A 27353-nucleotide genomic window follows, 5' to 3' on the forward strand; every position below is an offset into this window, starting at 1 on the left:
TGTTGCACCATGGTCCTGGAGGAACGTTGTTTCGTTTCACTGTGTACTCTGTATGTAGTTGAAATGACAATAAACCCACTTGACTTGACTTGACTAAACCACAGGTTATGGCCTGATAATTAGCCAAGTGGCATAACTGGCTGGAGGCAATCGCACTTGGGTCCATTTTTATTGGGCCATTTATATTGATACTGGCACTGTGCACCCATGATGACTCACATCTCGTTTCTGATCATACCTCGCTGTATGATAAGCCCATTAAGGGTTCTTTAGAATGTGTACTGTATGTGTCCTTATGCGTTCCTTAGCGTGTCCACCCCAGTCCCAAATGACACCCTTAGTCCTGCTGTTCTCAAAGTCCACACTTTGGTGACAGACACAACCTGAAGCCCTCAAGGGCGATTGGTTTGAATGTGTGGGTTTGGGACAGACCCAGGTGAACAATTTCCTGAGGTACAAAGGCACAATGACAAATAATACATCAATAAAACAATGCATTTTTACTTACATTCGACTCAAGTTGCAGAGGGCAAGTAAAAACAGTGCTGAAACAGAGCCATGCTGACTCCAGCTGCTGATGGCAAGCAGCATGACCCGAGATTCAAACCTCAGCTCATAGTGGCAGTGTCTTAGTCCACTGGACCACTCGGTAGAAAAGAGCTGCCAATAGAATAGGACTCTCTGGTGCAGTAAAAAAACATGAACCTACGGGCACCATGTTTAATGCCAGGCGTGGGCCACAGAGGGGTATAACCCCCCCCCCCCCCCCCTTACTCCACAGCATTGAGCTGTGGAGTAGTGGAAATCATGGAATCATGGTGCTCCAACTGTACTTTTGGGGTGAGATGGGGGTTGGGATGAGGCAAGGTGGTGATCATCTAACATCTTGACCTCGCTGAATGCAATCAAATTCTCACAGCAATGCTTCAAAACTAGCTGAAAGCCTTCCCTGGACAGTAGAGACTCAAATGTTACTTCAATGAAAACAGGATACACTCTTTTTTAAATACCCTTAATTTCAGAAGAAACAATGAATAAGCAGGTGTCCTAAAACGTCTGTCCATTTATGGTCATTTGGTTTCACTCAGCTGGAATTTTATTAGAATAGGAGTGTAAGTACTATTTGCTTTTTTGCTTTTGCTTTTCAGTGGATCTCTCCATCTATGCGCAGCAGCAGGTACTCTCTCAGTGCACAGGGGATATTCAGCTTAGTAATGGCGGAATGACACTGAGCCCCCAGCTGGCGTCGCAGGGAAAATCGGCAGAGGTGCTGGAGCTTGCGAGGCTGACCAATCATCCGCCAAACAGAGTCAAAGAATGGCTTATGCTCCTGGGGATGTGGAGGAAGTGCACAGAGAAGACAAAACGTAAGTCTTAGTAATGTGAGCTTATAATGATGGGAAAAAATCCTCTTATCTCCTCTGTGTCTGTATGTAAGTGGTGTAGAAATGATGCGTAACCTTCAGTAGCTCATCTGGAACGTCCTGTAGCCACTCCTCACAGGCCGGCACCACCTGAAAACAGTTCAGCATCACCTCCAACGTGGTGGGGGACAGGAGACACAGCTTCAGCATCTAAGTACACACACACACACAAAATCACAAAGTAAGTCTCTGATAGGATACTATGCTGTCATTCATCAGCGTTTGACTCCATGTACAGTTCAATAAAATGACCCACAATTATATGGACTATTTAATCATGAGTGTTCTTAATATTCTGTATACTCTCCTTGTCCTAAAGGTTAAAATTACATAAAGACAATCTACATATTTACTCTGGTGGTGCACTGCTTTCATTAAGATATGAACAAAAGTCATGTACTGATTAGATTGTCTGGTACAATGATAGTTAATAATATAAATTTTACTTGTGCATGAATAATTGATACCAATAATTTAAATGATTAACCATTTAACAAGTTGTTTAAAGACTAAATATTAACCACTTAATAATTATTAGCATTAGTATTAAGGAAAGGTTTACATATCACAAAGTTAATAAACAACTACTTAATAATTTAGAAAATGTACACTACACTACTAATGTAACTACAATCAGTGTTTAGGTTAGTACAATTCAAAATGATTTGAACTGCCTCTAAACTCTAAAACCATGCAACTATAGTATGTAAATGTACCTGAATACATCAACATTTACTAATAAATAGCCTTAATAGTCCATATGACCAAATCTCCTTTAAGTTCAACATATAACTTAAAAGGCCTACTTGAAACCCTCCAGCCAAGATATCCTAACAATGGTGGAAGCCTGTGTGTCCCCAGTGTTTTTAGATGATGATCAGCACACATTCAACCAGACGAGTCCAAACTTCTGACTGGTTCTGAATATGTTCTTTAAATGTTGACAGTTTGTTTTGTTGTAGATTTCAGGCATTCAAGTATATTACCAACCCGATGTAAACATCATTAAGACAATGCTGGTGAGTCCAGTGCAGTGGCTTACTCTGGGAGAGGGAGGCTTTGCTCCGTGGTTAAGAAGCGAGCGAGCTATCAGTTCTGGATACTGGTCTGGATAATCCTCGACCACCTTTAGAGAAACAAGAGAGTATTTGTCAGCGTCCACTGAAACTACAGTGCTGATAAATGGCTAAACGTCTACTATAGAAAGTAGATACAATGTGTTACGCTTGAATCACTTCTCAAACTAGTCACTTATGTGCAGAGCAGCCTAGTCACAGGCTTGATAAAATAATCCATAACTGTTTAAATTCTACACTGATTAGCCATGATATTAGCAGGTATAATGAAAAACATTAAAAAATAATTACTGGTAGCCTCTTCTAAGCATTTTGAGTTTATGAGACCGATGTCTTACCACTTTGCCACCATGCCAGGTATTAAGGGGTCTATGTGCAGACATTTAACATTAGCATAGGATGCAGACATGCAGATCAGGTGTAGGGGTGGGAGTCCATGAATAGCAGACAGAGACGATCTCAAGGAACTCAGGTCTCACCTGCAGCAGGCAGTCCATGGGTGTGTATCCTGCACAGTTGGCTGCGTGTGCACATGCCCCGTGCTGCAGCAGAAGGTCTGTGATGCGGTAGCTGCAGTTTGCGCAGGCGTTGTGCAGAGCACTGTGCTGCTTCCTGCCTGCCGTGCTCGCGTCCGCTCCCGCGTCCAGCAGCCTCTGCACCACGCGCAGGTACTGGCTTGCTTCAGAAGGTCGCTCGGCCCCGGCACACGCAGCGTTCAGAGGGGTCTCGCCCTCGCAGCTCTGGGTGGTCACATCAGCTCCATGCGCCAGCAGCAGCTCCACGTGATCCTCCAGCCCTCGCCGGCAAGCCACATGCAGCGGCGTGAGACAGGAGTCCCTCTGCGCCACGTTCACATTAGCACCATTGCTGACCAGCAGCTCTGCACAGCTAAAAGAGAACACCCACACATAATCAGGAATCTAACGTGTTATATATCAAGCTCTAGGCCCTTTATCACCCCAGTCCCCCCAAACAGATGACTAGATGACTGTATGCTTGGTTCTTGGAAGTGGGTTTCTAGCGGGAATTTCACTGGTTCAATTCCCTAGTCCACCAGGAAGGGGGTTTGGGACCATAAGGTTGCTGGTTCAATCCCCTGGACCGTCAGGATGGGAGTTTGGGACCAGAAGGTTGCTGGTTCAATCCCCTGGACTGACAGGAGGTGGGAGCAGGATGAGTGATGGAACAGCATTTTCTCCTCCCTCAACATTCATGCCTGACTTGTGTGTAAATGTGTTTATTCATTAAAGAAATGTTAAGAATGTTATCTTCGCTCTCCAAGTTTTGTATTATTATTGTGTCATGGACACTGGTGTTCATTCAAATGGGATGTTTTAGACAGTGAGCAATCGTGTGCTTTTAGTCCATATATGAAGGCCTGTCTCTCTGTCTTGTTTTTACATTACGACTCGGTTTGGCTTGAAGGAAAAATTGTGATTCTCATTAAATTAGTGTTGTAGTTCGCTAGTTCAATCTTGGTCTCTGAGGCTTGATTATTTTAACGTATCGATTTAACCTGTTTGTTTGCCTTGTTTCTGATCTCACCTACTTCTAGTCTCAGTCTGCACTCGACTACTACAAAGTTTTGGTCTTGACTTAGGTTCGATGTGTCCCAGTTTTTGAGCTCATCTCTGATGGTCTCGACAACACTACTTTAGGAGATTCTAATCCTACATAAAGAGCACAAACTGTTGGAGTAAATTTAATTTGTGAAAATTTCATGATGAATAGACCACTAGAAATCCTCCAAAATGAGATGGAATGATTTTTAACATTTATGAAGGGTTTTTCCTTCTCCTGTAAAGTTGCCATTTGGAAGATTTTTGTGTGACCACAATCTAAAGAAAAATACCTAAATGAATGAATGGAGAAACGAGTGTACATGCTTCCAGACAGGTGTACTGCATGATAAAGTAAAGCAATGAACAGTCACGGTTCCTTACAGAAAGTATAAAATGCTGAGGTTTACAATGGCAAGAGGAAAAAGCAACTGCAGCTTTCAGATCAGCTGAGCTACATGTACATTCTGGTCCTCTGGCCACAGGGACCTCCACTCACAGGTAGGTGTCGGTGGTGTTGCAGAGGTGAAGCGGTGCGTTGCCATCGGCAGCGAGCAGGTCAGGGTCGGCTCCGTGGTCCAGTAGAAGCTTCACGCAGGTGTTGTGACCCCCAGAACAGGCATCGTGGAGGGCTGTGCGACCCCCGGGGTCAGCGTCCACATCCGCTTCTCTGAACAGAAGCTCCTCTACACAGTCAAAACGCCCTCTGCCTGCAGCCAAGCGCAGCGCAGACGTCTGCTTGACTTTAGAGGATAGGGTCCACATGCCTGAGGGTCGGGGAGGAAAGAGAAAAATACATACATGTAAAACATATATGTAAGATAATACTGCATAGAGGTACTTATACATATATAATACATATGGACATATTACAGATAGACACCCCTTCTAATGAATGCATTTAGCTACTTTGAGCTGCACCCATTGCTGACAAAGATGTGTAAATGCACACACATGCACAGCTTGTCTAATCCCTTCAGAGAAGTACTGCCAATAGAATAGAACCTATTGGCACCATGTCTAAGCACAGCATTGAGCTGTGAAGCAGTGGAACTGTGTTCTCTGGACTGATGAATGGTGCTCTATCCAATACGTTTGGGATGAGTTGGGGATGAGGTGGGATGATGATCATCTAACATCTAACATCCTGACCGCTTGTGTCAAGTTGTGTGAACGCTTGTGTCACTTAACACAATCAAATCCTAACAGCAATGCTCCAAAGTCTAGTAAATAGCCTTCCCTGGACAGTAGAGACAGTTATTCCAACAAAAGCAGGATAAACATTTTTATACTTTTGATTTCAGAAGATTAATGAGCAGGTGTCCCAATACTTTTCTCCATATAGTGTATGTAATATATATATATATATATATATATATATATATATATATATATATATATATATATATATATATATGTGTGTGTGTGTGTGTGTGTGTGTGTGTGACATATTCTATATAGGTACTTACACATACATAACAAATATGGAACATATGCCATTAGGTAAGCATGTATATATACAAATACAAATATGTGTGTGTGTGTGTGTGTGGGCACATGCAAAATTCCTACCCATCTCTGGTGTCCACACCATCTCCTCATGCACTGTCTCCATTAGTGCGTTCACCATGCCAGGTTCTTTGAGAACGGCATACACACCCTTCATGTCTCCCCACATAAATGTGTTGTGGACAGCGGGGTCTCTGCAGTGTATCTGTGGCGGAGGGGCTCGTACTGTCTGGATCCTCTCTGTACCATGCCTGAGCCGTGGGGCGGCTGGCAGCGGCCGTCTGGTCATGGCCCTCCTGTGGGCCAGTGCCTGGCGGGCATCTTCCCAGTCCTGCAGCTCCTGCTCCAGCCGCAGAGAGCGCAGGGAGGCAGAGGTGAAAGCAAACGTGTCCCTGGACATTACAGCAAGGGCTGTGAGGCTTTGTGTGGAGCCTCCCTCCTTTCTATGAGTAACAATGAAAAAACAGTCCAGTTAAAGTCTCTACAGGCTACAGTACTGTTTTACAATTTAGCTTTAGAAAATGTCAGACTGGAAAGCTGTTTGACATAAAGGATATGAGCTAGGCCTACTCACCCTCAAAGGCTGTAGAGAAGGTCTTCAGAAAGCTTTCGCTAGGCCAACACAAGTAATCTGTGTTTGAATTAGTTTAGTCTTGCTCTGGCACTGATATCTTGCTGTTGATAAGATTAGGATTAAGTTTGCCCAAAAGACTGTATGTCCTTTCAGAGTTAGCATGGCCAGTCACAAGATATTGTTGACCTGGCACACGTTAGAGCCCCTGTTATTAATAGCTTAGAATGTAAGCTGATATATTACTGGAGCACTAGCACTGAATCACCAGTGGAAAGCGCTGTACAGCCACAGAAGTCATCCATTAAAAGGGAATTTCTCCACAACTCTGCATAATTCAGTCCCTGAGAAGTAAACAAAGTCCTTCAGAGTGGTGTAATGTGAAATGGTGCATTGTAGAGAAACTTCCTGAATTAGATTAGATGTGCGTTCTGAGTTTCCTTTGCTTTACAACACCCTGCATGGAGCTCTCTGCCACTAAAACAGCTTTTAAAAGTATGTTTTAGGCCAAACCTTTCTGTCAAAGCTATTATACCAGTGTTTTCTGTGAGGGAGCTGTAGAATTTCAGCTCTACGTTGTGCGGTAAGTGTACAGTCATGTGAAAAAGTTAGGGCACCCCATGAAAATCGTTGTCATTTTTAATATATTTAAACATGCAGATGTTTGATCTCCATTTAAACAATATTAAGAGATGGAGGTCAAATAAATATAGACATATAACAACCTATGCCCTAATAGCTGGTATCCCACCCCAGATTATTGCTTGGATGTCAACTGTCGGAACTGGGAATGATGTCACACCCGAGTTGGACCTGAGGACCCGAGTCCAGTTAACAGTCTGATAATTGTACACTAGTTTAAAACTCCAAATAACTGTTAGCTGAGGACTTTACCATAGTTTACCATAGCTAGTTTAAACAAACCCCGTCCCAGGTTAACACTGTTAACGATACCAGTGGATAACAACATTATACAGTACTGCTCATCCAAACATCATGGAGACACGTCCACAGATAGGAGTTGGACAGTACTGTGTGTATGACGGATATAATGCAGTACTAATAAACTGCGTAATACTGCTGCTATTATTACTGGAGATGTGCAGTATGGCCATCTTGGATCCAGAACACAGGGGTGGTGAGGCGCTCACAACTTTCTGCATGGGAACCTAATCAGACACCTGAGTTTAAACAGAAGGCAGCATAAGTGAAGTGAAGCTCTTTTCACTATTTTTATCAAACAATTTGAGCAAATATAATGTGCCAATGCTAACCAATAAAGTATATTGCCATTTGCAATATTGTAAAATTTCACTGTCAGAGGCTGTAAGCTCTTGTTACGGTTTTAGTATGAATATCGAAGACGGTGTGGTAAAATACCGGCGCTGGTATCGAGCTGGAGGAAGCGAGCTGCACCGTATCGCACAGCTCTGACTGCAGGCTGCGCCTGTAAGCTTTACTCCGCACTCACTCACTCACTCACTTCCCACTTTCACTTTTCTTTTCGTGAGCACATTCTCAGCAGGCAGGGTGTGGATGGGTGAGGGTTAAATATGAGCGACAGGGCTGAATAAATGGTAAGGTAAAGAGATAAGCAGAACCGCTCCATTCGTTTGCCGTAACGACGACGTACTGGTGCTGGCTGTGGCTAATCGAGCTCACCTCGCCTCGAATGTTTTGCTGGTGACTGAACTTCCTGTAGGAGCCCTGGCTGTGTGGTATGCGCACATTTACGCACCTTCTTTCTGAGGAAACCGATTCGCATCTTTTAAGAAATTCTGCATTTTGTTCTGCATCATGTTTACATCCAGTTGTCTCACTCTACCGAGGCATAATCAGCTAATTGTGTAAATAAATGTCCTGTAAACGTGGCTAAACTCTCTGAAACTCGCTCTGCTCGCAGGGCTCGAAAGAGGTAAACAAACGGTTGTCCAGAAGATGGCGGAGGAGGGTCGCTCGGTGTGTGTCCGCGGTTTGCCCGCTGATCTGGACCCCGAGCGGCTGACAGATAAACTTCACATCCATTTTCTGCGCTGCCGGAACGGAGGAGGAGAGATTACTTCAGTTAGCGTTAATGCAGGGAACCGGTTTGCCGTCGTTACATTTGAAGATAGCAAAGGTCTCTCTCTCTCTCTCTCTCTGTCTCTCTCTCAATTATTTCTTAAGCATAGTATTACTTTTTTTTTTTTTTTTTTTTTACATCTTTCTGCTTTAAAACATGATATATTTTACATTCTAACATAAAATCGAAAAAAAAAATAAAAATAATTTATTGTGGGAATTTATTACCAAAAATGGGCGGGTCTAAATGGGGGCCGAAATGCCCGGATTTTGTCACATCACCAAAACTCTTAAACACGCTGTTATTGGATTTTAATTTTTGTGGATAAACCATGTATTCAAGAGTGAGTGATGCATCAGTAAAAAAAAAAACTTGCATCTCCATTTCCCCACTTTTGCCTTTTGGCATAATCTGAATCTGAAATTGTGTTTAACATTGTGCTGAAATTTCACAATGAATGGACCAATAAAAAAGCCCCCAAAATCTTTGTACTTTGATTTCCATTGAAAGTTAGGAAAGGGGGTTCTTTATGCTATAAAGCTGCAGTTTTGGAGATACAAGAGTGGCAATGTACCTGATTAATCATGGGATAACCCAGGAATCCTATAGGGATGTTTGGATGGTCTCGGGATAGTTTTTTTTTTAATGCAAATATCTGTTTGACGTTTAAAGGGCCCATATCATGTGGAACTGAATTTTCCATCTTTTTGAACAGAGATAAATGTAGTAAACATTGTTACAAGTTCAAACCAAACCAGTGAAACAGCTCATTTTAAATTAATAGTTGATGTGATGTCTTGAAAAACCAGTGCATTCACATATAGCCACCTTTTCAACCTACATTAGTTCACCTCTGCCCATTCACACTATATCATAATGAGTGATTAGGCACAATACATGTCATGCAGTGAGAACAGAGGTCATTTACATTTATGTTGTGAAGGTACAACAACAAAAAGCCAGTTAAATTATATGGGATAAGGGAAGCTTGGAAAGTAGTCTGGTAAAAATGATAATGAGGACCCAAAAATGAATATCAGACATTTACAGGATATGGGCCCTTAGCTTGGGTTAGATTCAGGCTTAACAATATTTAGCTGTAGTTATATTTAAGAGCATGGGCATTCAGACTTGTGTACATGTGTGTGCTTGCCTCTGCTTGTCTGTAAGGGAGTAAAAGAAAAGAGAACCCCACTGTTTGATGTTAAAGATGTCTTTTGGAGGTAACAAATGAGAAGAGTGAGGTATTTTGTTGGGTGGTAATTAAAATAAAAGATATTCGTATGCTGCTTCAGCAATGGGCTGCTTCTTTACATTTTAATTAAGTGTGTGGCCTTGCATTTCTTTGCCATCTGGCTGGTCTTCCAAAGCTGCCGTGAGTTGTTTGTTATTTATAGTCAGTTTCCTGGCGAAGAGCGTGAGTTATTTATTGGCTGTCTAAAATGTGGATGTGTTTTGCTCGCTCTCTCTCTCACTCTGTTTTTCTCATTTGCAGAGAGAATGAATGGTCAGAATTTTCATCCATAACTGAAACTGTTCTTGTAAAGAATTAAGGTTAAGAAATTGTGTGCATGTCTTTGCTTGTTTATGAATGCAAGTCTAAAAACTACTGAGCGCATCTCCAGCCCTCAGAAGAAATTGATCTTCTCTCTGTCTTCATTCAGTTGCCCTCAATGTGCTCAGTCATTGCCCACACATCTTGGAGGTGGATGGCAAGGAGTATGAGCTTTCTGTGAGTGTTCCAGGGCAAGAGTCATCACTCCTGAACAAGGTATGCTAAAAAGATAAACAAGCTTGCATTCAACATTAATGTCTCAGCTAACATGCCTAGGATGGGCCTGCATGGGTAGGCCAACTGGGAACCAGAGAGTTTCGTCCATGGGTTCTGTGTTGGCCCCACATAGGCATGCACACCAGGATCAATGATGCGACCAGGAGGGGTTAAACATGTGCCCCCTTTGGGTTGTACACTGGCAAATGGGGCCTAGATGATAGCCAATGTAAGATTAAGGTAGACTGTAACGATGGGTCCCATTTGTGAGGGCCTTGTAGCCTTCGCCTACATGGAACCCACCTTAGCTACCCCACATTCCACCCATGTGAGCCCACATGAGCATGTTGACTGGGGTAACATCATCCATTTCACAATCTTCTCACTTTCCACAAGTTCCTTTGTTTCCACCCATCCGCTCTTTCTCCCTTCAGGTAATCCTTGAAATGTCTGCGACCATTGACTGCAGTCAGCTTCCCCTGGGTGAGGAGATTGTAAAAAACCTCTGTGAGAAACACCCAGACCTTCGTGTCCAATTCACCAGACCCCAGAGGCACTGCACCTTATATGGGCCCTACTCAGAGGTCCAGGCTGTTGTGTCTTATCTGGTGGAGCTCCTGGGAGACTTGGATCCTGAAAGAGCAGAACGTTCTTCTTTAGGAAGAGAACAAACAGTAGGTTTAGGACAGCAAAGAGAAGCCAGTCCAGCAGGAATCAGGAAGTCACTGTATCAGGAAGCCAAAGCTGCTGAGATTCATCTGCAGAAACAAGATAAAGAAGGGGACTCTATGGATCTGCTACGATCACAGGACCACTCTGCTGAAGACAGAAAAGTCTGGATAGAGGAGGCAGATGTGGAGCCTCTGTCCCTGATCATGGAGGCTGATGTGTTTGCATACCTGCGCAGCAGGAGTGAGCAGTACAAGTATATATTGCTCTGCCATGGGGTGCATGTGGTGGATGTAACATCTGATGGGGTCACCACACTGTACTTGCAGTCTGATGTAACAGGCAAGTCAAGGTCTGAGACGGAAAAACACATGAAGCAAGCCCTCAAGGAACTCCGTCAGCTTTATCAGCAGCTGGAGGGTAATCTGAGAAGAGCTCAGGTTCAGATGAGTGCTGTTGGACTAGGAGGAGGAAACACTAAGGCATTTAAAGAACTGCAGTCTTTACTGCCAAAAGTCTTGCTCACCTGTGATCAGACTTACGTATATATTGTTGGTGAGAGTAGTGACGTCTCTCAGGCCAAGCAGATCCTCCTACTTGGTTCTGGAAGTGGGCACGAGTTGAGCCCTACAGCAAAAATAGAAAGTTCGCTTTCCTCATCCTTGTCAAATTGTTACTCCTCAACATCTGAAGAAGAGGCAACACAGATATCAGAGAAGCGGGGCAGATCCAGAACAGCAGTCCCCAAAACAAACCTGCCTAGTTCTGAACCAAAAGTGAAGGGTAGTGAAGGGTACAAGCTGGCAGCTCGGTTTAAGAACTCTGAAATGGGGTTACCAGGGTTCTACCCTGGAGAAAGAGTAAGGGGTAGAGAGCTCCGGGATTTACCCACAAGCATGAATACATTAACACTAGCATCAAACTTTGAACCAACACCACTCTCGAGGTCCTCCTTAGGTACTGCAGGTACAGTAAGTGGTGATCAGTCTGGAGCTTCTCCGGCTAGTCCACTCAGAGTGACAGGTGCACAACGCACAGACGATATCCTGTTTAACAATATGGATCCCTTGTTTCCCTTTGGAAATACGTTCAAAACTACCAGACCAATAACAACTAAAGTTGGTGGAATGAATTGCATGGAGTCCACCTCCGCATTAACACCTGCAGTCAAAGCTCCACCCAGTACATCCCAGAATGTCCTTTCAGGGCTTGACACATATACGCTATCTACATATCCGTCCACCCCAAGGTCCTACCTAAAAAGGGCGAACAGTTTCTCTGGGCGGCCTTCGCCAAAACAGGAGGCACAGAAGACTGGGACCAGTGAAAGATCACGTCTTGCTACAGGGACTGAAAAAAGAGTCAAATCCAATAGTCTTAGTAATGGTAAACCAATAGAGGAGCGCACCAAGAGCATTGCGTCAAGAGAAGTCATAGTGTCTACGGTGATGTGGAACTACATGAAAGAGGCGTATCGCTCCCGTCTGGATGGCCTCATGTCTGATCTGGAAGTGACCGAGATCCTCTCAGACAAGAATGAGGTCAAGGTGATCTTGAAGGGACCAGAGTCATCCAAGGTTGAGGAATGTCAGAGTAGACTTCAGAAGCTCATAGTCATGATAGCTTCAGACTTTCGCATTCAAGAGCTTCAACTGGCAGATCTTGGCATGAGCGAAAGCAGTGAGGTGTTTAAGGAATGCTGCTTAAATATTCAGTCCCGCTTCAGCAAACTCTCAGTGCATAGTACAAAGGACACTGTCCTGCTGATCGGGCCTGAACTGCTGTGTTCTCAGGCCTCTGAAATGTTAAAAGAAGTGTTTTTTCATGAAATATTGAATTCTTTGAGTTCTGAGACTTTGGATGAAGGGCAAGCCAATGCCTTAGCCAGCCATGCTCCATTCCAAAGCAGCAGACAATTTAGTCCAAATCAGACCAAAGTTTACAGTGAACGTCTTGAAGGACACTATACTAATCAAGCACTCGGACATAAAGGCTCCCAGTCTGAGTCATGGACTGTGAGTTTTGCCCAGTCACCAAAGCAGAAGACTGCTAGTAAGGAGAAGGCTAAGGATGGTGGACCTGGGTATTTGGAAACAAGCAAGGTTAATGCATTTCTGAGCCAATCATCTGAAGTAAGCGAAGTACTGGTGGGAACAAGGGATGACTGGCCAAACCGTCCATCACTCACGACTCAAAGAAAACAAAAATCCTCCACTCTGACTGCAAAACAGACCAGTCAACAGGTGCATAACAAGTCAGAACAAAGTGTGGGTGGAGACAGTGGCCTTCTACATCCTGATCAGATCAGATCAGTGGACTCCTCACAGAAAGTGCTTGTGCATCCGCTAAAAAAAGAGCAGAATGCAGAAGACCTCAAAAGAAAAGATGCAGGCAAGGATCCTAAGCAAGCACAAGGCATTCAGGGTACCATGACATATGTGGAGTTGCCACTGAGCCTCTCAGGCTATGGCCGATACACAACAGCCAAGATTACCTACATAATACCTGATGGCATCCAGGGGGTATGAGCATTTTTAGACTATTAATCTAAGAACTTATGTACTCTTAAAGAATACTTTTTAGATACACCTACCTTGTATCTATGGTTATTGTCCATTTGATCAGGTCTTACCATATATGTGCATTTTGTTTTCTACAGTTACAGAGTTTACTTTGTTCATCAGGGGTCCGGACCCCCAGAGAAACCACCAATGAACAAGTGTAATCTAAGTGCTGGAACATTTTCAGCATCAATGTGGTAGTGATATGTTAGTATGCTTACTGTCCACTCTTTTAGAGCCTAATGCGCTGCCACTATGACCCAGGGGGTTGTGAGTTCCAGTCCAGAGACATGCCACTTTACCATCAGCGGACAGAGTCTGAGGGAGCACAATCGGCCGTGTTCTGCGTGGGTAAATGCCGCTGTCTCTCCTCATCACTCTTAAGCAGTGTTGGGTGGGACAGGCATCTGTTAGCTGGTGTGGTGGAGCTGGGGCTTACTGCTTCTTCTGAGCGTGTTGGCTGCCCAGCTATGCCACATTGTCACATTGTCAGTATCGGAGGAGACATGTGTTAAGACCTCACCCTCCTAGTTTCAAGAGCATTGCTAGTGCTAGGGTGGGTTAATTGGGAGTACCAAATTAAGAGAATTTTTTTAGATATGTTTTGTGTGGACAAGAGGCCAAAATTCAAAAGATAGCCGGATAAATTCTGGATATGTGTGGACAGCTCCTTGGACTCACTGAACCTTGTTGGTCCACCTTGTAGATGTTGACAAGTTTGTGTCAAGTTAGTCTTCTAGGTACTTCAGTACCGTTGGCAGTGAGACAGCTCTGGGTTGGATATTTTTGGTTATACCAGTCCCCACTGCGTCGATGTCACTGCACTGAACTCAGTGGTGGTCATGAATAAGGTTAAGGGGGACTAGCATATTCTACAGAGAAACAGATGGGCCACTATCTGTAACTAAAGGCTCAGTGCCAGGGGGCTTCATACCCCTCTAACCCATGCCTGTCATTAGACATGGTGTCAATAGGTGCAAGGTAACCTTCTCCAGAGAGTTCTACTCTATTGGCGGTACTTCTCAACAAGGACTAGACAAGCTATCAAGTTGTGTCAGTGTAAAATAACTAAATGCATCCATTAGAAGGAGTGTCCACAAACATTTGGACAAGTAGTGTGTATGGTAAGTTGACCTGATCAATTAGCGAGTGTAGACACAGGTGGCTAGTGAGTGTATTTGCTCATAACTCCCTTGTGCATCAATTTTATCTTCTAGAAAGAACATCCCAACCCAGGGTCACCATTCCAAGGAGGTGTATTTGAGGCTTATTTACCACTCAGCTCAATGGGGCAGAGCTTACTCCCACGCCTGGAGAAAGCTTTCAAGCAAGGGTTAACCTTCAGAGTTTGCTCCTCCAAAAAAACAAAGGGCGGACAAGCACAAATATGGTGGTATCGAATCCCTCACAAGACCAAGATGGAAGGAGGGAAGAGTGGGTGGGTAATATCTATGAATGTGTTTCACTGAATTAAAAAAGAAAGGTTCATACAGGGTGTACATGAATATGGTCTGTAAGATTTTGAAATCTCTGTACGTTTAAGTTTATTAGGAAAATTAAAGTGTCATCAGAAGATAATACACTTGTGTGGATCTTCTAAGCATTCATTTAACTTCAGTAACCAATAATACCTTGTTAGGGTAAATGTTAATGGGTGGAGATAGTACTCAGAACCTCCCCTTGTGTTAATGTGTGTGTACGTTTCTGTGTGTTGCATACAGAAATGGATATCCGGACTCCACCTACCTTCACTCCTTGTCTGATGCATTGTTGGCCTGTGGGATTGAAGACGCCACATTGACTGAAAATAGTGCAAAGTCCTGATTCCTCCAAATCAGCCATCTACTGTAGCTCAGGGTCTTTTTAGATAGATATTTTTAGAAGTCAAGATTGTAAACTTTTGTAATCAAGTTATTGTCAATAGTTATCTAATTATCTAAATATATATTTTATTAGCAGTTTTGCATTTGAAATAAAATAAAATTATTTTGTTTTTTTGTATGTGATACAATGGTCATTTTCACTGTCAGTGTTTTAATTTTTTTAATTGTTATAACGTCATTCTTTGTAAATTTTTAATCATTATATACATCATATTATAAAATATTAATATTCTCTAATAATGGATCTCTGAGGTCTCATTTATTTATTTATTTATTTACTTGTTTGTTTTTGTAAGGTTGGAAAAATAAAAAATGACGCCATATATAAGGTCAGTTCAGTTTCTCTGGCTGTTTTTATGTACTGTGGTATTCAGTAACTACCGTTATCTGGTATACTGCTGTATCACTGCTGGATTCACTGTATTATGTGCACCCAAAACACCAAGTTTATAGAACTGGTCAAGACATCCAAAAACACAAGACCCCCTTCATCCTTCTTCATCCTCCCAGTGTCGCGAGTGTATGTATGGGTAATTGAGTAATTGGTGATCCAATAGGATCCAAATGGGTAAAATCATAATCAGAAATAAAACTTTAACAAAACAAAAAGCAGGAGGAATTGAAAATACCTGAATAACATAGCTATGATGAGAAACCAGTTCACAACCTCCTCTCAACCCTGAGTGAACTCTTATAAATGTTCCCCCTGCCAACCCCCGAAAACCCCTAAAACTGCACCAGTATATGTACACTATGACAAGCCAATGACTGATTAAAATAAAGATATATTCAGAGGAGCACAGCTTTTTCCCTTAGGTAAGCTGGCTCTAATAAAAGTGGCCTAAAAAATCTGCTTACATTTTCCCAACACTCTGATTATGCCTCTGTCTGTTTACCTAATCAGACATGGACTCCATATCTGTTCTAAAAAGCACAAAATGAGCAGGTGGACACAAAAAGTAGATAAAGCCATGGAGGCAGAGGGAAATGGCTCCCAGCTGGAGGTTTATAATCCCCCAGAGTTTCTCCAGAGTTCTGCCAGATTCTGATGATGAAAGTCATAATCAGATTAATCAACTACACTTTTCTTTTTTTCAAGTTGGCTTTCAAGTTTTTCCTAGGAGCTAAATATACTAAGCTATACACATACTGATGATTATGGTACTGGATGAACTGAGGTGTTCATATTGCCCTTTCTTTTCTCTATCTGAGATTTGTAGAACAAATTGAGATTTGCTGTTATTGTGAGCAGAAAAAGTGACCCAAACACTGAATGAAGTTAATGAATTAAGTAGGAATGTTTATATTGCCTCACCATCCTTCTGAGAACGTCCGCACTGCTGCCAGCTCTGGACACTCTGAACACTGTGGTTATAATAAGACTCGAAACCGGATTGCGATTAAAATAGCCAATACCCGATTCATTAAACTATGCCTGGATCAGCCCTGATCCCGATCCACTGGATAAGACTGGGACAGCCCCAAAATTAAATGATGAAAAGTCACTTTTAGCCATTTCATTTGATAGATGTTTAAAAATGAATACTTGTTTATTTTTAGGAAAGCTCACATTTGGAATTTCAACCATGGACATTAATCAGTTAATTCATTTCCTAAGAACTGCATTTCAATAGTTTACACACAGATATCTGGAACCTGTAAGACAGGTCGCACCACTCAAGCACAGCCCTTTTGCTCGTCTACTGTGTCAGCCTTCGTTTTCACGCAGCACAAGATATCACCAGGAAGCTTCTTTTCCTCTTCGACTGCCTGATTTCTGCTGATTTTGAGTACAGTGTGAAATGGCCGAGGGAGCTCTGGAGGACCAAGAACCTTTCAACTGCCCTATCTGTCTGGACCCGCTGAAGGATCCAGTGACTATTCCTTGTGGACATAACTACTGCATGGCCTGTATTGAGGACTACTGGAGTCAGAATGAGCGCACTGAGACCTACCGCTGCCCTGAGTGCAGGGAGAGCTTCACAACCAGGCCTGTCCTCAACAAGAACACCATGTTCGCTGAAGTGGTGGAGCGCTTCAAAAAGGCAAGTCTCCGAGATTCCTCTCCTGCTAACTATGGACCTAGAAAATGTAGTTTGTGCACTGGACAAAAAGTCCAGGCTGTGAGACTGTGTTCACAGTGTGAAGAGCCATGCTGCGAGGCTCACACTGCTCGGTACAACAATATGAACTTAAGAGAAAAACGCACTGTGATAGTTGTCGGTGGAGAACCTCCGAAGAACATCTGTCTTCAACACAACATGCCATTGGAGATCTACTGCCGAACGGACCAGCAGCTGATCTGTTCCCTGTGCCTCATGGAGCATCACAGAGGCCATGATGCAATTTCAGTTGGACCAAAAAGCACGGAGAGACAAGGGACCGGTGACTCTCGTGAGAACAAGCAGCAAAGACGACACAGGAACAGACACAGGTCACATGAGCATGGCCGGAGGAAACGCAAGCACAGCAGGCATGCTAGTGGACATGGGAACAGACACCGGAAGAGCCTGCATTCAAAGCGTAGGAGTCACCATGAAGGCCTCGGGCGTGCACTTACCAGGCATGAGCACGCTGAAGGAGGTGGACATATGGTGGACCGGAATAGGAGCGGTAGACATGAAGGCTGGCACAGGAGTAGCAGGCATGAACAAAATGGGCACTAGAAGAACGACTAGAGCAATGTGGAAAGTGGGGACAAGAAAGACTGGATATGAGAAGTTTGATATCACAAGTTCAAAAGGTCAAGTATGGCGAGAGACATAATGCTGTGAATTTTTATTTGGAAAAAATACAACAAACCAGACTCTTGAGACATGAAGCTCTTATGGACCAGTCAGGGGCCTTGGCTCTGTAATACATTTCCATGGGAAGTATTGATTTTGTTTATTGCATGTAAATCTAGGAGTGGACAACAGGGGCCTAAGGGGCAAAACAGTTTGCTGACTGCTCTGTGCTAACAGACCCACTAAACTTGGCATTTAACAGGTCAGTTGAATCAGGTGTGCTTGAGCAGGAAAAGCTCAAAACTATGCAGGAATCCGGCCCTTTGGGACCAGAATCTCCCACCCCTGTGTGTAACCATTATTATTTCCTGTCTTTCACACCTAATCATTCTGGGTGGGCTCCGGAATCACTGTGACCCTGACCAGGAAGAACCGGATAGGCCTATGGATGGATAGATAGATAGATGTTGTTGTCGTAATAAAACCTTGTATCTCTCTATGAAGTGGTTGCTTTAAAGGAAAAGGAACCCTGGGCTTTACGTCGAACTGACCAGTGGTTCTAATTACTCTGGAAAACAACCCTGTTTCATGCATGAAAGCAAACACTTTGGGCAACGCTCTAGAGGAACCACACTGAAGGTTCTTCACACTCACACACATTTCTATTGTAAACATGTTTCTCTACAGAAACAAGTGGTTCTTCTGGAGCAATGCCCCAAGTACCATTTGTGGCATCCTGATTTTATAGCTGGCCATACATGAAATGGATTGTTTTCCAGTGTAATATAGAAATGCTGGTCAGTTTGTCATGAACCGTTTACACAGTGTAAAGGCCAGGGCAATTGGTGATTTCAAAGGCTGTACAAATCAATTAAAAGGTGTTACAAGGTTGGTTTATACTTGGAGGATACTTGGATTTCAAACTGTTCACTATTGTCTGCATTTCTCACAGAAAAACTGTAGTTTTCTATTTTATATTGCACGGTCATGTGTGAATGTTGTATACTGTATAAACAATAAACTGTAAGATTGAGAGTCCCATTTAAATGTAAAAGTATGGATAAAAAAATGCAAATGTTAATGAAAGTTACTTTATATCTGGGCAAATTAAAAAAGAAAATAGTATTAAAATAATATTTTTTATTATTTAAAAAAAATGAATTCAAATGATTCATTTTACACAGTCACTCCTCTGAACTTGTTTCCTAAAACAGGACTAGAATGGGATTCTGTGTAGTAGATACATATAAACCTATTGGCACCATGTCCAATACCAGGCATGGGCTAGAGGGGTATAAAGCCCCCCAGCATTGAGCTGTGGAGCAGTAGAACTGTGTTCTGTGGAATGATGGTGCTTCACCCAATACTTTAGGGATGAGTTGCGAGTTGGGGATGAGGTAGGGTGGTGAAAATCTAACATCCTCAATCTCGTCACTGAGCGCAATTAAAATCCTCACAGCAGTGCTCCAAACTCTAGTAGAAAGCCTTCCCTGGACAGCAGAGACAGATACTCCAACAGAGGAAGGATAAAAGCCTTGATTTCAGAAGAAAAAAGAACTGAATAAGCAGGTGTCCCAATACGTTTGTGTAGAACATTGCATAAACACTAATAAAAACAAATGTAATTGCATGTCAATCATTTCTGCAGCTTGTGTGAATAATGACAAAGAACACAGTCTGTTTTTTGTTATGCTCTTTTATTAGTCCTGGAAAACATGTAAGGCATAATGGTAACATCACACACAGAAGCGTTACGAGCTCTACGGTCCTCATGACCACGTGTCACTTGAGCCACACGTGATCCAACCCAGAGTCAAGCACAGAAGCAGCGGCACTTCAGAGGGTTTCAAATAGAATGGAGAAAGACAGAGAGAGAGAGAAGGAGAGATAGAGAGAGAGAGCAATGATGGAGAGTCATGAAGAAAAGAAAAAATAGGGGAAAAACAAAAACACAGAAATAAACAACCTGTCGCTCTTCTCTGACGTGTGTGGAGGGGAGGGTCATTAATCAGGGAGGAGAGCGATTTGCTGTTACGGGGTGGTAAACGGATTGAGGTTTAAAAATAAAGGTGCTCCAAAGGCTAATGTGATCTATGCCATAAAAGAAGCACTTTTGGTTCCATAAAAAGCCTTTTTTGTAAAAGAACTGTGTGAGTGGTTCTTTATGGAACCAAAAGTGGCTCTTCTACGGCGTCGCTCACCTTTATTTTTAAGAGTGTAGGCTCCATATCGCCGGTGCTTAGACATGGATGCGCATGTCTCTCTAAGTGACTGACTGCAGGACGGAGCCTCTGATAAGGGCAATATGAAGAAGTGATGAGGCAAAATGGAGTGTGCCCCTCTTTTAGGACTGGAAAGAAGCCCGTTAACCGATACATCACTTCTCCAATACATATGTATCTGACGAACCTCCATCGTCCAACCATGTGTCACCTACGTTTCCATGTTTTACATTAAGATCTGCACGCTGGAGCTCTAAACGATCAGCAGTTTAATATTCTGGTCTGTCGAGGACCATCAGATCATCAGTCTCCATTGGCACAGATACGCCGTTTTGGATCTGATGAACGAATGGAAAGGCTGCGCTCGAGCCAGTTCAAGCCGCCTGAGTAACTTAACGCGCTCTGCTCTGAAAACCTGCAGGCCTGTCCTGCAGGGAGTTTCCTGTTCTGGGAAAGTTATTGGGCTGTGGAATGGAGAGAGCGGAGGAAGCACTCGTGCTCCAGCTGAACCTCGTTGCGGCTCCTCTGGCCCTCGGCCACGCTGTCCCATCCCATATCCACCAGAGACGCTCGCACCTGCAACTGAGCTCATCTCAGGGTTGCATAGGCTTCCATCTAAAAAGGGGGGAGGGGGTTGGCGTACGAGATGCAAAAAAACCTAGCTAATGTGTGCTAATGTATAAACCTCATGCCACTGAATGCATGCACTTGAAGCCCAGATGTTAATAAAGCTGGGAGCGGGTTCTGCATGATTTCCGAGTCTACTCCGTAATGGACTATATTTTTTTCCTTTGTTGTTTGTTTGTTGTTTTTTGTTTGCGGCACAGCCAGACGAAAACGAAGAAGATGAAGCCAAGGGAAAAGGCGGAATCTACAGCTCTGATGTCACACGCAACTGGAGCAATTTCTAGAACCGGAAAACGACGCTGGAGCGCTGGAACACGTCAGCGAATGACGGTAGAGTTGGGACGGAATCTTTCCAGTATTCCAAGCAATGCCGTCAACAGTGCAGTTCCACCAGCGCAGTTCATGATGGAACAAGACCCTGTTAAACATCTTAGCATGGATATTTTCACAGCACACGGGTTAACACCGATTTCTTCTGTCTGCTGTATCGGAATGATGGTTAATGGAGGTTAGGTCTGATCTATGGTCAGCAGGTGTTGACGGTGATGCACTGTGATGTCCGATGCACTGCCTAGTGCCTAGTTGTCCTATATACACACACACACTTATGGTGGCGCTGTAAACATGATTTTCACTGATCTGGCCTCAGATCGGGCGGGAAAATGAGACATCAGCCCTTCAAGAACAGAGCTGGTGTGCCAGAGAAAGGTGTGGTTTGTACATCTTGTGTGTGTATGCGTACGTTCATGCATGCGGAGGTATTCCGGTGTTCGTTAACGATCAGTTAACAGTGAGAACTAGACATGGTTTTGCACGGATTGGATCGAAACGTTAGCGAAGAAGCCGGAAAAAAGTCGTTAAGCACCAAGAAAATTCCAGGAGCACGGTCAACCACACACGACAGGTACGACTCAGAAGTCTGTCTCAGAGCTTCTTTTTTTGTTTGCTTGTTCCTTCATTCCACCCTTTGCTGGTTGGCTTTAGAAGTAACCAGAGAAGACTGTTATGTCGTACACCTTCCCTTTTCCTTCATCTTAAGCATAGCTGGAGTGAAGGCTGGAGCCTCGGACAGAGTTTGGCACAACATTGATGTCACTCCTCAACCCAACAGAACGGCAGCAGAAGCATTTCCAACTGAAACCCTTGAAACACTCATACTGGATAGCAGGCCTACACAGCAACAACAAGAACAACAGAACTGACCACCCCCCCCCCAAGAAACAAAACAATTATAATAATAAAAAGAAATTAATGCAGAACATGAAAAGGTAAGGTCATGAGGACGGACAGCCTTCATTGTAAGGTTGGTTGGGGAGGTTTGGGTGAGGTTACACGGTGCTCTGAAGCACCATTCACAAGAACACAGAGAGAGAACCAGAGGAACACAACAAAGAACCAGAACCATTAAAAAAAAAAAAAAAAAAAAAAAAAGAGAGACTGAGCCAAAACTGAGCCTAGATGAGAATCCAGGAATCCAGTTCCAGGTCTTGAGTCAGAACACTGTCACTCTTTCGAAAAGGATGGCAGTGCCACACCCTTCCTGGTGCATTCTGGGTTGCATCCTCCATGTATGAGAGGAAGTTGAGATGGTTTTTTTTTTCACTCCCCATTGGAGTAGCTGGGGGTGTTCGAGGTGTGATTTCTCTGTGTGTGTGTGTGTGTGTGTGTGTGTGTGTGTGTGTGTGTGTGAGTGAGAGAGAGAGATGTAAAGACTGTAGTTGAGATGAGTTACTGTATTTCTAGGGTTGGTGACTGGGCATATACACATATGCCAATGCCTAGGAACAACCTAGTGCGAGAGAAAGCTAAAGGGAGTGAGGGACGGTGTGTGCGCGCGCGTGTGCATGCTTGCGACATGGAGCTGGGGACTCCTGAGGAATGGTGGACTGGGAGTGGGACTGCCATCCCTATAAGTGCATTAAGATCCACAAGCAGAGTGCAAATAATACCAAACCAACACAGGTCATTCATCAGAGAGAGAGACAGAGAGAGAGAGAGAGAGAGAGAGAGAGAGAGAGAGAGAGAGAGACAGAGACAGAGAGCGAGTGAGAGATATAGCTGGATAAAATAAAAGGAATGGGACATGCTAGCTCATAGCATAAGGGAGGTAGAGACAGAAAAAACATCTTTTATCTAAATCTGACAACTGACCTGAGGACACACACACACACACACTCACACCCTCACACATGCATACAACACAAGATTTGATTCTCTCAAACAGTCAAACATACACACAAATGCACACATACACACACACACACACACACAGTCATACAGAAGACAGTTCATTCAACTCAAACAAAGACACGAGACTCACTGAGCAAGCCGGTCGAGCATCTCGAATACTGGAGAGTTAGAACCCACTGCAGTGCATCTACATCGCCAGCAGAGGCAGCAGAACACTACACACTGAAATGGGCCTGAGGGAGGAGTCAGTGGGTTTGACTGACAGGTCTAAGAGCAGGGAGGGGGAGGGGTTACGCCCTTTTGACTCTGGAGTCTGACACAGCAGTCTGAATGAAGCAACAGGGACACTAATGGCAGTATAAGGAAGTATGCAAACGCCTTAGAACCTTAGACTAGAACACTGAGGAGAAAACTAAGATGACAGATATATAGCATATATCAACGTATGTATGTATATATGTATGTATATGTGTGTGTGGAAATGTATGCGTGTGTAGAGGGAGGGCAGGGGGGCCAAAGCTGACTGTCATCTCTTACTGGCCAAACGCCTGTTGCTATACCAACCAGTGACGGTAAAACAGAGCCCATAGAGAGAGACAGAGAGCGAGAGAAAGACAGACTAGGGAGGGAGAGAAAGCAGTTATGTAAAAAACAGGCTAACGTGAAGCAAGTTAGCACGAGTTTAAGGCCAGCGGTCAGAGCAGGCATCAGAGCAGAATGCTCCGGATACTGTGGAATCCTGGAGTAGGCCTCTGGAATAAAACTGCATTCACATTTATCTCAAACGCTGACTGTTTCAGCGTCCTACCTCTAATACAATAACCTGAGAATGTGTGCGTGTGAGTGTGTGTGTGTTTTTGTGTGTTGGGAGGGAGATTTGCTGGAATTGGTTCGGCTTGGCAGCGGGGTTCGTTAAAATCCTGGAAGGCTGCTATGTTTTTAATGATGGAGAAGGATCACTTTTGCTTTGTCCTGACAGATGAAGCCAGTATGTGTATGGGTGCTACAGTGCAGTATGACGTGTCGTCGGCTTCTGGTTGTTCTGCTGTTGCCTGATTCCAGTGTTCGTCAGACGCACAGCTCCCCTCCAGACCATAATATTAGGCTCTTTTGCTGAAGAAATGCTTTTGCCATTTCCGAACAGTCTCCGCGTGTTTTTGCTGGTCCACAACTGCATAGTGCGGTAAACAGGAGAAAGTCATATGGAATGTAGAGGTGGGCAATACGCCGATATTCATCGTTACATCACGATACGTTCGTCTGAGCTTGTGTATTGCCGTGATTACTCAAAAAACAAGTTAAGTCTGGCATTTGTTCTTTACAATGTCTCCAACTTTCACAATGGATGAACCAATAGAAACGCTCCAAAATGAGCTGGAATAAAATCTTTTCCATTGAAAGTTAGAAAGGTTTTAATGGGGCACTACTGGTCTGATTTGCCTATTCCAACTCATCAAGCTTCCAAAAACCAAAATATCATGATGCTTGCATCTTGTTTTGTGAAAAGTATTGCCCACCTCTAGTGGAATGTTCAATATTTTTGCATTTTGAAGTATAACGAGAGCCTGTCATTACAGAGGTCAGCTCAGACATCCAAGCCTGCAAAGCCTTTTTTCATTAATTGGCTACAATAGGTGCACCTACATCTAAGTAACTGGTACCTCTTTGAGCCAATCAATCAATCAGAGACCCCAGTGACTCCTCCATATTGCCACGGGAACCTGTGCGGGTGGGGCTCAGTGATTCATCTGCCAGTCAGTGAGTCTGGTCCAATGAGGGAGGTAAAAGATAGAGAGAGAAAGAGAGAGAGAGAGAATCAGCAAGGAGAGGAAAGGTGGGTACAGATGAGAACTGAACATTCCAGGCCAGAGACAAGTAGGGGTGTGGGAAAGAGGGCGGGGCAGATATGGGGACACTGTAGTCATGGCAACAGCACTCCCTCTGAACCCAGGCCTTTACCCATAATCCTTAGCAGATACACAACCATCTGAAGAGGATATGGGGAGTGGTTTTGAGACGGGCGAACAATTCTGCTCGTGTCTATATAGGTAGAGAACAATTCAACAGCAATATGGTGCTTTGGCACAGAAACAACGCTAGAGATATTAGTAGTGTGACAGTACTGGGGTGTTTGAGCATAAAGAATACTTTTAGTGGTACGTGTGGCAGTATAATACTGATAAAGCACACCTGGAAGGCATGCAGTCACAGATTAGTAACAGCACAGAGCATCATGCTGTTGTGCTGTAGCATGAATACTACCAGAAAAGTACAATGCATAAGGTGGATACATACAGTGGCATAGAGGAGTGGTATGTCCCTGTTATATGATACGTGTGTATGTGTATGCGTGTGTGCGCGCGTGCGTTTTAGTGAGTGTTAAGCAGCATTCGAGTGCTGAGGACACTATGTGTAAGGCTGGTTAACCGATGGCAGATTTCAGTGAGAGATGTTGATCTAAGGCCAGAGTAATCGCCTGGGGTTGAGCCGAGAGCCGGACTACATCGTAATCCCCACCACCCTGTAACACAAACACACTCATACATACACACACCCACATACACGATCACACACATACACCCGAACCCATACACTCAACACACACGGACTCAAATTATCCCCTACTCCCTACACAAACACAATTCACAGCCAACAATTTTCTGCCTAGCCGCCTTCCTCAATTCTCCTCCTTCTTGGGCTCTTCTTTCTTCTCTTCCGCTTTCTTCTCCTCCGCTTTCTTGTCCTCCTTCTTGGCTTCCTCCTTCTTCTTCTCCTCTTTTTTCTCTTCCTTCTTGGTCTCCTCCTTCTTCTTGTCTTCCTTCTTCTTGTCCTCTTTCTTCTTCTCCTCCTTCTTCTTGTCCTCCTTCTCGTCTTTCTTGGCCTCCTCCTTCTTGGGCTCCTCCTTCATGGGCTCGGTGGTGAGGATGATCTTGCCGATGTTGTTCCTCTCCTGCATCCTACGCATGGCATCGCCAACCTGCAACGAAAGAGACGGAGCGAGTGAGAGATGGAGAGGGTGACGGAGAGAGACAGACAGCACGAGAGAGAAAGACAGGAGAGAGCAAGAGAGCGATCGTAAGAGCGCAGCTCGAAGATCCATCTGCTGGGGTAAGAATATCTAGCAAGCTGTAAGGCTGATCTAATACTGGACCACATGACACACACACACGCTTGCGCACCCACATACACACATGCACACAGATCAGAGACCTTTCACAAACTCAAAAATTAAGGCGAGAGATGAAGCTGGTTAGCTCGTGGCTACTGCGTTAGCTCAGGGCAAGTCTCCGTTTACATGTGGGTAGAGAATCTAACCCTGTAGCGAACAACACTAGTTAAAAGCTACAAGCTAACGGACCTATTGTGCATCAAACTAGAATTTACATCTACTAGGATTTTGTCCACAGCCTGGTCTTCCTCCACACTGATCCAAAAACAGCAGGCTGGTACTCATAGCATGTCAGTTAAATGGCCTCTTCCTGTCAAAGTGGGCAGATCTCAGCCACGTTAAAGGTGCCCTAGAATTAGGGCTGAGCAATCTCTCGGAAATTAATCAAAACTGACATTCAGAACCTCCACCTGAAATAATCTAGTATATAATCTAATCTTATATTATTTTTTTCCACAATTATGTAATTACTTTTCCCCTTCTGTGTATTCATGAGGCTTCACCCTATCCATTTAATAGTGATATTGATTTGATAGTATGAACCTCAAACACTGCTGTCTCTTCATTAAAGAGTAAATCCGGGAAAACCAAAACAGGGCTGTAAAACAGGCAAATCACGAAGCCCCACAACTGTTACATAACAGTCTTGACTTGTTTTATTTATGCCTCCAAAATTTACAAATCACAGCACTGCGTGCTCTGCGTTTTACTCATCGGATTAGCAAACTGAAAAGCACATAAACATATACATATACACATTATAAATATACATTATATTTTTTCCCCTGATAAAACTTGAGAAAGCCAAACTCAGGACAGCGAATGGGTGCTAGGCTAAAAGCTAACCGGGCAGTACGCCAAGAGGATAGCAACACTAGGACTTTAGATCAGGGATCTATCATTTCTCTGTTGCTAAGAAAGCAGTCTTAATGGAAAACACGCTATTGCAGTTGTAAATACTCCTTTTTTTATCATGTGTTAAATGCTAAATCAACTGAAAATGGAAGCATTAACCCCATATTTTCAGATACTCATACTGACTTAATCCAAATTGATCTGAATTTTTCTGATCGTTCAACCTCTACGCATCATCTCCCTAACAAGTCATCTACTCCTCTTCTGTCCACCTCTTTTCTCTCCGTCATCCACCTCTCACACACCACACCACCTAGCAACCGACACCATGGCAACAAAGAGACATCTCCTAGCAACAGAAAAAGCCTGACCCTGACACTGACTAGTATATTCAGAGAGAGAACAATTATGCTAAAGAACTAAACCTCAAAGCACCCAGTGTTGTTTATGCTTGACATCCTACTGATGTATTACTGCAT

General features: G+C 43.7%; 4 protein-coding genes across 4 annotated transcripts in view; 2 read left to right on the top strand and 2 right to left on the bottom strand.

The window, feature by feature from the left end:
- Window positions 1-479: 479 nt before the first annotated feature.
- Window positions 480-6638, bottom strand: asb16 (ankyrin repeat and SOCS box containing 16). Its single transcript, XM_072694441.1, has 7 exons — window positions 6143-6638; window positions 5632-6011; window positions 4559-4826; window positions 2980-3388; window positions 2467-2550; window positions 1461-1574; window positions 480-1330 (listed from the first exon to the last, which is right to left on the bottom strand). Exons 2-7 carry the CDS (start codon window positions 5966-5968, stop codon window positions 1145-1147), a joined length of 1398 nt encoding a protein of 465 aa, XP_072550542.1. The 5' UTR covers window positions 5969-6011; window positions 6143-6638; the 3' UTR covers window positions 480-1144.
- A 959-nt stretch (window positions 6639-7597) lies between these two features.
- Window positions 7598-15310, top strand: LOC140574577 (uncharacterized). Its single transcript, XM_072694438.1, has 6 exons — window positions 7598-7857; window positions 8043-8258; window positions 9866-9972; window positions 10407-13163; window positions 14420-14640; window positions 14924-15310. The coding sequence occupies exons 2-6, from the start codon at window positions 8078-8080 to the stop codon at window positions 15024-15026; spliced, it is 3369 nt and encodes a 1122-aa protein (XP_072550539.1). The 5' UTR covers window positions 7598-7857; window positions 8043-8077; the 3' UTR covers window positions 15027-15310.
- A 1577-nt stretch (window positions 15311-16887) lies between these two features.
- On the top strand, window positions 16888-20944 carry LOC140573580 (uncharacterized). The gene is made up of 3 exons (XM_072693018.1): window positions 16888-17698; window positions 20455-20672; window positions 20861-20944. Exons 1-3 carry the CDS (start codon window positions 16888-16890, stop codon window positions 20942-20944), a joined length of 1113 nt encoding a protein of 370 aa, XP_072549119.1.
- Window positions 20945-22299: 1355 nt separating this feature from the next.
- The window catches only part of vat1 (vesicle amine transport 1), a 32991-nt gene continuing 27937 nt past the window's right edge, over window positions 22300-27353 (bottom strand). Inside the window, exon 6 of the mRNA XM_072693259.1 lies at window positions 22300-25827. Within this exon, the coding sequence (XP_072549360.1) occupies window positions 25528-25827 (300 nt within the window). The 3' untranslated portion in view covers window positions 22300-25527. The remainder of the gene's footprint in view (window positions 25828-27353) is intronic.

Source organism: Salminus brasiliensis, chromosome 12 (assembly GCF_030463535.1).
Source record: "Salminus brasiliensis chromosome 12, fSalBra1.hap2, whole genome shotgun sequence".
Classification (NCBI taxonomy): Eukaryota; Metazoa; Chordata; class Actinopteri; order Characiformes; family Bryconidae; genus Salminus; species Salminus brasiliensis.

Bases quoted from the DNA above. Each gene is read 5' to 3' on its own strand.
- LOC140573580 (XM_072693018.1), top strand. From the start codon at position 16,888: ATGGCCGAGGGAGCTCTGGAGGACCAAGAACCTTTCAACTGCCCTATC. The intron at 17,699-20,454 runs GTAGACATGAAG...GAAAACCTGCAG, and splicing joins GGTGGACCGGAATAGGAGCG to GCCTGTCCTGCAGGGAGTTT. The intron at 20,673-20,860 runs GTACGAGATGCA...TTTGCGGCACAG, and splicing joins AAAGGGGGGAGGGGGTTGGC to CCAGACGAAAACGAAGAAGA.
- asb16 (XM_072694441.1), bottom strand. From the start codon at position 5,968: ATGTCCAGGGACACGTTTGCTTTCACCTCTGCCTCCCTGCGCTCTCTG. The intron at 3,389-4,558 runs GTGAGTGGAGGT...GTTCTCTTTTAG, and splicing joins AACACCACCGACACCTACCT to CTGTGCAGAGCTGCTGGTCA. The intron at 1,331-1,460 runs GTTACGCATCAT...CCACATCCCCAG, and splicing joins TTCCAGATGAGCTACTGAAG to GAGCATAAGCCATTCTTTGA.
- LOC140574577 (XM_072694438.1), top strand. From the start codon at position 8,078: ATGGCGGAGGAGGGTCGCTCGGTGTGTGTCCGCGGTTTGCCCGCTGAT. The intron at 13,164-14,419 runs GTATGAGCATTT...TTTATCTTCTAG, and splicing joins TACCTGATGGCATCCAGGGG to AAAGAACATCCCAACCCAGG. The intron at 14,641-14,923 runs GTGGGTAATATC...TGTTGCATACAG, and splicing joins ATGGAAGGAGGGAAGAGTGG to AAATGGATATCCGGACTCCA.